Consider the following 12,879-nt stretch of genomic DNA (forward strand, 5'->3'; position numbering starts at 1 on the left):
TCCCTTCTTAAGTTTATAAAACTGTACACGTCTTTACCTCATTAGTAACAAAGCTAATCACAATAATTTCATACTTTCTAAAGCAAATCTGTAGAAGTTTTATTTGACATGAATATTAAAACCATAGTAGTAAGGGATAACAGCAGTTTATAAAAGTACTTTATACAGTGGCAGTGTGATTATGTCTAGAGCACTGTGGGTATGAAGTGTGTTCTCCCTATATATATGGATTTTCTATAACACTTCAAAAGACATACTAATTGGTAAACTGATTAGGTTCTGAAGGTGATGGAAAATGTGCCTAGGAAATGAATGTTGTGTTGCTGAATAAAAAAAAAAATAGAATCTAGAAATGTATAGGGTGGATATGTATGTGCCAATGACTTATAGAGAATATTTAAATGTTTTTTTCTTATCTACCAAAATGTTTAAAATAAGTTGTTTTCCTTTTTTTATTCCACTTTTTAGTTTTGATCTGTATTTCTAGGACAGAATCTTGAATTGATTTGTTACTTCACGCTTTTACAGTTCAGTATTTCAGTAGTAAGTGTTAAGGGTATATTCCCATTTTGCTGAGGTCCTCCTCATTTAAATGATTTCCTAACTTACATTTTCTCATTTCTTTTAGCATGTCAAGTACAGAAAAAGTCAGAAATCCCAACAGCTCGGCAAGCTTAACACTGGAAAAGTTCATGGTTAAACTGTGTACTCCCCATCAAAAACAGTTTATTAATGTGTTAAACAATATCTGCACTGAAGACTCATCTAATCAAGAAAATAGCACTGTTATTTCTGATCAGCAGAACATGGAGTTAGACAGTAAAGAGTATGCCAAAACCATATTTGACCCCTCATTGTTGCACCTCAATAAATTAGTGTGTCATACCCCTTCAAATGCACCTACAGATTTGGACATTAAAAATAATGCTACAGACTGTGCAGGTAACCAAGCGTTCCTTGATCTGGTTCCAGAGTATTTAACTGCAACAGAGAGGCTGTCTCCTGCTGGCTGTTCAGTGACTAAATGCACACTTTTAAACTGCTCTTTCTTGTCCACTGACCATGGAGAACAAACTACAGAAAAAAAACTTGTTTTATGTATGAAAACATCAGAAAAACAGTATAAAATTCATAATATGATCTGCCAAACTAGTTTCACCGAAAGGTGTTTTGTACCTCAAAAGCATTTACTGAAAGACCTGTCAAATGATACACCAGGTTCAGAGTTTGGTTCAGTCATACCTAAAATATCAGAGAACGAAAATTCTCTTCAGTCTTTTCCCAAATCACTACTTCTGCATGCAGCGGAGAGCGACTGTAATTTAAAGCAAGACAGTTCCGTAAATTCAAGCAACATGGACAACCGTTTTGTTAATGGTGATATAAATTCACTGAAATCTTGTTGTCCTAAATCCGTTTCTTTGCCATCTTCATGCAAAAATGGTTTACAAGAGAATATTAAGCCACACACGTCAATTGAAAAATGTAAAAGAACTGAGAAAGTGAGCGATGACCAAAATTACATTGTTTCCTTAAATCATCCAATAAATGAACATAGACTGGAAAATCCAAGTTCTGCATTATATACAGTGACTGCAGAAGAATATAACACTGCGCCACAATTGGCTACCAATGTAGGAATTCCAGAGGCTTTGTCAGAAGGGTTTATATCACTTGTATGTAACAAAGGATGGAAAGACCCCATTCCCCTGAGTGATCCATCTAGTAAAAATAAAACTGAAACCCAACTTGGTCCTCGGGCTGTAGACTCTGCCTGTTGCAACTGGAAAGTTACAGCATTAGGACAAGCGGAAAATTGCATTGGGCCAGTTACTATAAGTAATTTGTCACCTGGAGATTTTGGTCAAGAAATGATTCAGTATGTAAATGAAAGTGTTAAAAGTTGTACAGAGATTGATCTCATTACACCCAGTCTTATGTGTAATGCACATAAGAGCATTGAAAATGTTCCTATTACAGTAATTCAGAACGAATGTTCTGCAGATGTGAATTCAGCCTATTCACAAAATATACCTGTTTTTAACACCAATTGTGCTGAGATTGAAGAACCTCAACCAACCACAGAGGAGTCTGTATCTCTTTCTTGTTGCAGTGATATTCAGGGTAACATCTTAACTCCTATTTGCTGCTCAAATCTAGAAAATTCTGGGAATTTATTTCAGTATGTAACATTTTCAGTAGATGGGCCTGGTAGTGAGCATTCCACAGACACTGTCAATATATCTTCATTTTGCAAGGGTGACCTGGCAATTCCTGATATACATGTAGAAAAATGTTCAGTTCTTAAAAATCTAGGTACTTTAGAACTATTACAAAAAACAATTGGATGTTCAGCATTTCCAAATATCAAAGGAAAACAGGTGTTTGGTCATAAGCGCATTCATAATTCAGAAATGGGAATTGTAGAGTCTGCATTAATAAACGAGCGTGAACATTTTAGTTCAGATTTTTCAGGCAGTTTACAGATCGAAAGAGAATATTCATCTGAAGGGAATAGAATAGATTATGGCAATGTTCTAAGTACAACAAAGGAGGAACTTGAAGATAAATGTCCAGAAATGTTAGAATCTTTTCAAGTAAAACTAAGATGTTCGACTGCAGCAAATAATTTAGATGAAAGTTCTATGTTTATTTCCATTAAGGAAAATATTCCCAGTCTGTTGTCTAGCAGTGCTGAACATTCTGTCAGTGGTCTAGAAAAAGAAACTGCAATTAAAGAGGGGCAGCATTGTGATATCACTACATTATCCAATGAGCAAAACAAAATACTAAACTCCTTGGTAACAAAGAGTTTGAGTGAAGAGAAAACCATAAACACATACAATCTAAAATCAGAAAATGTTTTCAATGATAAAATATCATCTATGTCATTAAAAAAGAAATCCAAAAACATTCTAGCCCCATCTGACAGACGTTTAAGAAGTCGGCATACCCAAGAATCCGTGGAAAACTACAGTGTATCTGGTACTATTTCAGATACACTGCAAAGTCCAAATCTTCAGATTTATGTATCCACGCTTCCAGATACAAATAATTTAGAGCGGGTTGTAGAGGTTAGAAGTAAAACAATATTAAAATCTACCCTAAACCCTAAAAAAAATATTTGTGAGAAAACAATTGACCGTTCTGAGAAAAATGATCCAGAGCTTATGTTAAGAAATTTCCCAACTACAGAAATGGGTGTTTTTTCTGACAACTGTTTATCAAATAAAATGTCTCTCCGATGTAAGCAGAAAAAAAAAGTTAAAATATGTGTGAATGTAAATTCCAAAGAAAGGAGAGTTTATTTTCCTTCAGAAAATAGTTTGAGAAGCACAGATGATGGGGATATAGATCTAAAAGTCAATACATCGATGTTAACAACTACCTCACACTCATTCAGGACAAGGAAGGAAAACAAACGCAGGGCAAAAAAACTAAAACATGAAAGTTTGGCTTTATTGAATTGCAGTTCAGCACCTATCTCACTGGAAAATACAAATAACCAGTTCAACAGAAAAGCAAATAAATCACAGCATACTGGCCAACAGTCACATGATTCTTTGAATGCAGTTAGCCTAAATGATAAGAATATTCCAAACCACAAATCAAAATTTGTTGAATGGTATTCAGAAGAAGAAAATCAGGAACGGATAGCCAATTTTAACACCAAGTTTATGTCACTTCACAAGCGCTGGATTCCACTTGAAAAGGAAACTCCAAATGTACAAAAATCTAAAAATAAATCTGACAAATTGAAGGAAATTTGGAAAACAAAGAAAAGATTGCGCAAAATCAGAAGTACACAAGAATCTCAACAATGTTCTGCTATGCAAATGTTATTTCTGAGTAAACTTAATTTTTCTGATATTTGTAAATATTTTTTGGAAACAACAGAAACAAGATCTTTAGTGATTGTAAAAAAATTGAACACCTGTCTTCCTGAAGATCTTCCTTTACCTATAATTCCGCTGCCAAAGTATCCATCTTTCATTTCTTATCATCATACTTTACAAGCAGAACGATTGAAAAAACATCTTAAAAAATTTGCTTCTGTTTTTCCTGCTCGTAATAATCACAAGACAAAAGAAGCTATAGTTAATTTAATTCGAAATGAAGAATTGCAGCCAAGTAAAACTGACTTTGATGGAAAAGGAAAATGTGATACAATACAAAAACCTGGACTCAAAAGGGAAAAGTCATTGGTTAACTTAAATAATCCTGTTGTGGCCCAAGGAAAAAAGTGCAACAGTGTTCATGGAAAGTTACAACTCCAGAGCTTGTCTATACCATATGCAAAAAGTAAACCTGAATTAAATGTTAAAGAACGCAATCCAAATTCTAAAACGAGCAACAGAAAGGGCACATATTCCAAATTATCCCTGGAGGTTACAAGAGATATACCTAAACTCAAAAAATTGTCTGCTGACAAACAAAGAGGCCAGAAACGTTCTAAAGAACACCTTATAAAGTCTGAAGCACATTTAAGAAAGAAACTGAAAACTGATCTAAAAGCCAGCACAGAAAATGTCAGTTACAGTAAGCATTCATTACCAGCCAATAAAGTTCAAAAAGTTAAATTAGATGCTGGTGTCAGTCTTCAGAACAAGCAAATAGCAAATAAAATGGATAAGCCTGAGAATGAGTGTCTGAAAAATAAGAAAGCAACAACAAAAAAAGGTTCCAGCAAAGTTCAACTTGTGGGCCTTACATGTTCAGCTAAAACGAATAAAATTAAATCAACAAAGCAAAAACATTTTCTGTCTAAAAGAACAAGAGATACCGCAACATCATCACAGATTAAAAGGACAGCTGAAAAGATGCTTACTAGATCTTTGAGTAAAAGAGCTTCTGGGCCGCCACAACAAAAGAGAAATCAAAAGTCAAAATTGGACCCTACAAAACATATCAAGAGAGATTCATTTCAGGTTAAATAAATTACTTTGCTGTGGTACAGTCATATTTTGCATTAAATAGTTTTATAAGCTATAGCAATTCAGAGAATCTGCAAATCTGTTTTAAGAAGAACTGTAGCTAACCCACAAGTGGCTGTGATATATTAAATCTCTATTTGGATATGTTTTCACATATATTTGTTAGATTTCATACGTTGGCAGGACTTTATTTCGAACTGGATATTATTTTTGAATCATCTAAAGAATGCTCATTTTATTTTTCTGCCTCACTTTTAAGACACAAAACTTTTTGAATAGACTCTTAGGGGGTAATTTATCTAAATTTTTTCTGAAAAAAACTCCGACCAAATCTGCACAGGTTTATTCGCCTTATTTATTAATACACTTTCCCGAAAAATTTGTTTGCACGAAAAAACTCAAAACAATCATGAAAAATGCAAATCATACAAATTTTTCCCCAAAATCTTCGGGTTATTGCACGAAACCCAGCACAGATCAAAAATTCTTTGGGACTTTTCCCATTGACTTATTTGCAACCTCGTCAGGTCTGTGATGCCGGATTTTTGGATTTTGACTTTCCCATCCTGGGGGTATAATAAATCCAGAAAAATGTGTGGGGGGGTTTTCCACTAAAAATTCAGATTTTATACAAAAAAAACCAAATTTTTTTTCGGGTTTTTGGCATTCGGAGTTTAGAAAATAACCCCCTTATTGTATAAACTTGAGTGCAGAAAATCAGCTGTGGTTCTTTTCAAAAAGCTGTGAATCTCACATTGTAGTTGAAATTTTGTTGAAATGCAGACACCTGTGGATGCAATATTATTTATTCAGGAACAACCTGTATTTTACTTGCAGTTTCCAGTTCATGTGGCTTTTTATTGAACCTGCAGCTCAATTTCAGAATAAGAGATTTTAATATTTGGTTATGATCGGTGCTGAAACGTTAACTTATTGAGTTTCATTTCTGAACAGAGAATGTCATTAAAATACAGTGCCTTATTTATCATTTGGGGTTTTTTTTTTTGTTTTTAATGCAGTTTAACTGTGTGATAAACCTTTTAATACTTTGATTGTACAGAGAGAAGTTTGTCTTTTCATAATAATGCTTGGTATTGGGTGTGCTTGCTACACCACTGGTAGCGGTCAGTCTATACCACACTCACTCATGTCTAGTGACAGAGAACAAAAATCTAATGAGCTTCTGAAATAACCGGTGGGCATAATTACTTGGAAAACAGGAACATTTTTTGTTTTACTACCTAAAAGAAAAAAGTAATTTGCTTTGTAATTTTTTGGTTTCTCATACAACAAAATGATTGCATTATAATTTTAGAAAATAACTTTTTAGTTAGGCTTGTTATTATGTCTGTAATCTGCCATCCAAACCTGGCACAGATGGGAAGGAATATAATGTAATTTCACCAACGAAGATACATTTCTGGTGCCCAACCTATCTGGAGGTGGTGTATGCTGGTGTTTCGGGACCCTTTTCGGAGGCCATACAAATGTTGTGATGGTTATGTGTTCTCTAATGTCATTTATTTGTGATGCACAATATAGGTCACTATTTATAGAAAAATGCCTGGTTTGCACTCATTTAACCTTTAATTTGCACAATGAAACTGTTTACTGAAACACAGAGAATCACTTAGAATGCTGTTAATTACCTGTTGGTCTAGAACAGGGATCCCCAACCTTTTGAACCCATGAGCAACATTCAGAAGTAAAAGGAGTCGAGGAGCAACACAAGCATGAAAAATGTTCCGGGGTGCCAAATAAGGACTCTGATTGGCCATCTGGTAGCCCTATGTGGATTGCCAACCTACATTGAGGCTCTGTTTGGCAGTGCACCTGGTTTTTATACAACCAAAAAAAAAAGGCCTCCAAGCCTGGAATTCAAAAATAAGCTCCTGCTTTGAGGCCACTGGGAGCAACATCCAAGGGGTTGGAGAGAAACATGTTGCTCACAAGATACAGGTTGGGGATCGCTGGTCTAGAAGATTTAAGGGCTCATTTACAGAGGGAGTTAAAACATTACAGTGTTTTTTTTAACCCACAAAATTTTGCATACAAAATACTTTTCCAGAATACCAGCATAATTGTGCCACTTACAATCCGGTGCAAAGTTACAGACAGAGTAACAAATATTTGTACCATGGGTCTACATGTGCATGCATTTTAGTGACACAACTTGCAAAGTAGTTAAATGTAGTTAACACCTTTTTGGGACAGTTGTTAAATACTAGAATCTTTTTCCTACTATGGAGGAGCAGAGGCTGGTTCAAGCATATCAGTGTATGCCAATTTGCTGGATTCTACTGCTTTTTTTTAATTCTGCACCCAGGGATTGTAAATTGACTTTTTAGTCTAATAGCTTATCTGGAAATATGGGTGTTTTGATTTTAACCATTTCAATACTGTTTCAAGGGTTGAATATTTGCTTTTTGATCAGGATATATTAGGCCATGAGGGCAAATTATAAACCCATGCATTAAACTTGAAATATTAATGAACGCTGCACTGAGCATTGGATTGGATGTTTTTAACATGGTTCATTTGCTTTCGCAAATTGAATTGAAAATGTGATCTGTTGCAATTGTTTGCAAGCCTTGTTTGCACTTGACTGAAGATCTTATTTTGTATTTTTAAGGAAAATAACTTTTATATTTGTTTTAAGCTTCTATTGAGTTTTGTGCTCGAGGATTGTGTATTTTTCAATTAAATGGTTTGATTTGGAGGTACAGGTATGGGAGCCATTATCCGGAAACCATTTATCCAGAAAGCCCCCAAAAAAGGCTATCTCCCACACTCCATTTAAATCAAATTGAATTTTTTTTTTTTAAAAAAAAATTGAATTTTTTCCCTGTAATAAGACAGAACCTTGTAATAAATGATTAAGATACTATTAATCCTTCGTGCAGGCAAAACAATTTAGTTGGGTTTAATGTTTAAATTATTTTTTTATTAGACATAAGTTACAGAGATCCAAACCCCCTTATCCAGAAAACCCCAGGTCTCGAGCATTCTGGATAGCAGGTCCCCATATCTGTATTGGAAATCAAATGTAAACTGACATTCCAAAATTAGAGAATTCTGTGGTGAAGAATTACCATTATCAATCTTTGCATTGGAATTGTCATGTCTGAAGCCATATCTTGTGATTCTTTTTAAGTCTCTTACAGCATTAAATATTAGGTGGAAACCTAATACTGAGTTATTGTTTGTTGCAAATGTATTTTTGTATTTAAAACAAACATATTTGCATATTATTCCTTTTGCATTAACATGAACCAGTAAAAATGACTAGCATGTGCCTAAAGTAGCAGCTTTAATTCAGTCAATTGATACTACCTACAGTGGCATTAAGGGGGTTATTTATCAAAATCCAAATTTTTCTGATTTGATTAAAAAGCTGGATTTAATCGGATTGGGGGAAAAAACACTATAAAATCGAACAAAACCCCGAATTGTACTATTTTTTGGGGGATTTCTTTCCTGGATCGCTTGAATTTTATGGATTTTGCGGCTAATTCCAGTGCAAACCACAGAAACTTCCAAATAGGATAGGGACCTCTTCCATTGACCATTATACAGTCTGAGATGACGGATTTTCGGATTCTGACATTTTGCAGCCTTGGGGTATAACAATTCTTGAAAAATTTGAGTTTTCTGTTTTCTTGAAAATTCCGATTTTTTATTTTTTAGCATTTAATCAATAACACCCTAAATGTGAGCAAGCAATAACGCTCAAATAAATGGCATCTATAGGACTTCTGCTAGTTTTTTTCCGTTTCTTCAACGTATGCAAGTACTGCAAAAATTCCCATTATTCACACAAGTCTTCATCATAGCTGGGTTGTAAAATAAAAAAAAATAAAATCACTTTTTTGTTTTAAGATGTAGTCCTCGCTAAGATTTACTTACCTAATGTGGATTTTTTTATTCATTGTACAGCACCGGAATTACCACAACCATTTTCGTTGGTATTTTTGACTAAAACAAATGTTTACAGAATTCTTTATCCTTTTGGGAAGACTATTTTCATAATGGAATGCAACCGTCTTGCAAAACGTATGCGCCATTATAACCTGTTTTTGGTATAAAAAAATGTATTTAAAAATATTGCTTTGTTTTTTTAGTGATTTGGCCACTGCTTCTCTTTCAGGGATGTCTAATAGCCCTGTGATGATAGATAAGCAGAAGGTATTTTTTTTATAGTGATACATTTATCCACAGAGTTCAAGAAGAAAAAAAACCTGCTCAAGTAAAACCTGTCCAGTTCTATATACAAGAATAAATGAACATTCCATTATGTTTGAGCAATACAGTCTGGATTGTAGGCTATAGGCATTTTTCCAGTCATCAACCCTATTAGTGCTTTGTGACAGTCTTTAACTGATTTACTGTAAGCTGGATAAGTAATATTAATATTGTGTTCTTCACTTGAATTTGCTGACAGTTTTTTCACTGCTTTTTTGTTTCATTCACAATTGTTCCTAGCAGTCACAGTTTAGCTATATACAATATAATCCGCTCATTTTGGCAAGGTCGCAAAACAAGATGATTTTCCCCCCTATATGCCTACCTAAACTGAACCATATCAGGCTTTTAAAGAGGTGGTGCACCTTTAAGTTAACTTTTAGTATGTTATATTATGGCTGATTCTAAGCAACTTTTCAATTGGTCATCATTATTATTATTTTTTTAATTATCTGCCTTCTTCTGACTCTTACCAGCTTTCAAATGTGGGGTCACTGACTTCATCTAAAATACAAATGCTTTGTAAGGCTACAAATGTATTGCACTTGCTGCTTTTATTACTCCTCTATTATATTGGCCCTCTCCTATTCATGTTCCAGTCTCTTTATCAAATCAGTCTGGTTGCTTGGGTAATTTGCTGAAATTGCAAACCGGAGATCTGCTGAATAAAAAGCTAAACTCCAAAAACACAAATAATAACAAATGAAAACCAATTGCAAATTGACTATCACTCTCTGCATCATACCAAGAGTTAACTCAAAGGTGAACAACCCCTTTGCTCTGATTGTTGGCCCTAGGGCCAAATAATTAGATTACAGTGACCGGAATATGAGCAGTTGGAGTGTAGACCACATCAACTAGTATGTGTTTCCCAATCTGACGTAAAAAACCTGCCCGAACTCCATCTGCCTAATTCTCGGCCAACTATCGGTCATGTTGGCCTGTTGGAGGTCCCCATGGAAGTACCCAATTAGCAGATTAAATCTGGTCTCCTTAATCATGTTTTGTAAATGCTTTCATAACCTTGAAAAACCTTTATTTCCTGTGGATACACCAAAAGCTGCAGATTTAATCCACAAAATTAAACCTATTCGGTGCTGTAAATACGTATATTGTGTCATTGCCCATCACATGCCTGTTAACAAGAAGACCAGTTTTCAAGAATTCAAGTACTAGTTCTCTATTGCTCTTATTGTCCTTACTGCATATCGTGTCTTGTGATACATGTAGTGGTTTAGTCTACATAAATTGCAATTAAAGGGGACCTGTCGCCCAAAAAAATTATTCAAAATCCTATTTTATCACATTAGTCAAGCAAAATGAACTTTAATTAAACTATATAGATAATTTGAATCTTGCTTTCTTCAGTCTGGGATTTCAAAATTATAGCAAGCAGGCAGGAGCCATTTTGTGGACACTGTTATTAAGACAAGCCTTGTCATCTCAGAATCTTGTTTGTGCACCAGAATGGGGGACCTGATGTCCATCCCTATGCCCTGGTTACACAATTAAACGGTGAAGCGAACGGGGGAATGTGGGGAGAGCAGTGACATCTAAGAAGTGCTGAATGGAAAGTGAAAGTAATTGTCTGCCCCGCCTCTATGCCCATGGCATAGAGGAGTGGCAGACAATATTTGATTGACAGCTGAGCTTACAACAGCTATGAATGCTTTAATAAAAAATAGAAATTGGATTTCATGTTTAATTTGAAAAGGACTTTTATTATGCAGCTTTTTGTGTCTGCGTGACAGTTCCACTTTAAACAACTTTGGTTGTATGTAACACATTTTTAATGGAGAGAAGAGAGGTCACTGTACATAGATTCAGCAGGACCTTTGTATACAATCACAAGAACGTTTCTGCAATACTTGCCTATATGGCCATACATACTTCTGTAACAAAATTAATATTTTTCCTTAGACTTGAAAATGGTAATCACAAATCCAATCCAATACTGAATAGAATATGTGCATGGGGAGCAAATTTGTGATTATAATACAAAAAGCGGAACCCTCTCTTCAGTCACTGATTATCAGTTTATTTTTAAGTTTATCTGAAGGGTACTCTGTCTGCAGATCTGTCTCTATTCAATTTCTCAAGGAAAGGTTTCTCTCCGGTATTTTTGTACCACGGTGTGATTTTGTTTTACCTTTTTAATAGGCATTTTTAGACTTGTGTGCATATCTGGAAACTGTAAATACACTGTGAAAACACAACGTAAGATTATAATGAATTCTTATTGTGGATCTTGTATATCTGAAACCTGATTAAAATACCTTTGTATTTATACTGCTTTTGTATGCAATAATTGCTATAAATGTATTTTGAGCATTTTCTTGTGTGTGTAATTTGCAAAAAAGTAGTCATTTAAATTCACATTTATTCATCTGATTTTACCTTTGCTTTGTTTTATATGGTTTTGCTCAGGGGATTTTTTTGTATGTCTTGGTGCTTTTTTCATTTTTATATCTCTGTTGTATAGAGTTGTAAAGAAAAAAAAAATGTGGCCCAATAAATTAAAACAAAATGCTTTCATACCCGTCGTGTTATTAAGAAACTGCATTGCCGATCATGGATGGAAACCAGTTTTCAAGGACAAATTTTTACATATTCCTTCCCATATGCATTTTTGTGTGTGCGTGTGTGTAAAAGAAACTCGGACTTGTCAATAAACAATTGAAAGCTACTATTACATGTTATGTTTTCTTTGCCTTTGCATAAAGTTTCCTTTGTCACACTTTGTTACAGGTACGGCACCTGCTATAGAGAATGCTCGGGACCTGGATAAACGTATCTTTACGTAATTATGAAATTACCATATAAATGCCGGTGGAAAATACAAGCATTTTTACGCATGTATTTCAGCCGGAAATGTTTGAATTACCTTTTTTTTTTTTTTTACACTAATTCACTTTTATATGCCAGTTTTAGGCCATTTTGGAAGTTGGTAATAACAATGTAAAAAGGTCAACTGTGACTTAAATTGTGCTAATGATGAGATGGCCAGATCTCCGTCTAATGTAAGACTTTTTGAAACATTGTCGATCTCTTTACATAACTACAGGTATAGTATCCGTTATCCAAAAACCCATTATCCAGAAAACTTGTAATTACGGAAAGGTTGTCTCCCACAGACTCCATTATAATCAAAGAATTCAATTTTTTTTTTTTTAAATGATTTCCTTTATCCCTGTAGTAAGGATATGGTATATTGTACTTCATCCCAACTAAGATATAATAAAGTCAAAACAATCCTATTGGGTTTAATTAACATTATAATTATTTTTTTGGACTGCAGATCCAAATTAGGAAAAGACTCCTTAGCCAGAAATCTACAAGGTCTGAACGTTCTGGATAATAGGTCCCATACCTGTATGCCCTTTTTAAAATGCAAGTGTGTTCATTCCATGTTAAGGTGACCCTAGTGTTGTGAGGCAGTTTGATCTTAAATTTAGTGTTTAACTGCTTATCAGCTGTAGATTGTAACATATACATAACTGCCTGTCAAGGACTTCACGGGCAGCACAGAGGTTGTTCTCTGATTTATGCCGTAGGATTGTCTGATATAAAGGCTATACAGAACAGATTGCATTTGTGAAACTGTTCTAGTTGTCCTTAGTTTTCCCCCCCATAGATGATATTTTGCCTAAACTCATAAGTAAAACTAAAATTTAAAAAAGCAGTAGGCTAGAAATGTTGTACC

The 12,879-nt window shown here is 34.5% G+C and overlaps 2 protein-coding genes across 2 annotated transcripts in view; both read left to right on the plus strand.

Annotated features, from left to right (window-relative positions):
• lcor.S (ligand dependent nuclear receptor corepressor S homeolog) overlaps positions 1-12,879 on the plus strand; it is a 75,562-nt gene that overhangs the window by 41,141 nt on the left and 21,542 nt on the right. Inside the window, 2 exon segments of the mRNA NM_001095197.1 lie at positions 11,925-11,964; positions 11,966-11,976. Of these exon segments, the coding sequence (NP_001088666.1) occupies positions 11,925-11,964 (40 nt within the window). The 3' untranslated portion in view covers positions 11,966-11,976.
• Positions 487-5,348, plus strand: LOC121393067. The gene is made up of 2 exons (XM_018227011.2): positions 487-543; positions 629-5,348. Exon 2 carries the CDS (start codon positions 630-632, stop codon positions 4,935-4,937), a length of 4,308 nt encoding a protein of 1,435 aa, XP_018082500.1. The 5' UTR covers positions 487-543; position 629; the 3' UTR covers positions 4,938-5,348.

Source organism: Xenopus laevis, chromosome 7S (genome assembly GCF_017654675.1).
Source record: "Xenopus laevis strain J_2021 chromosome 7S, Xenopus_laevis_v10.1, whole genome shotgun sequence".
Taxonomy (NCBI): Eukaryota; Metazoa; Chordata; class Amphibia; order Anura; family Pipidae; genus Xenopus; species Xenopus laevis.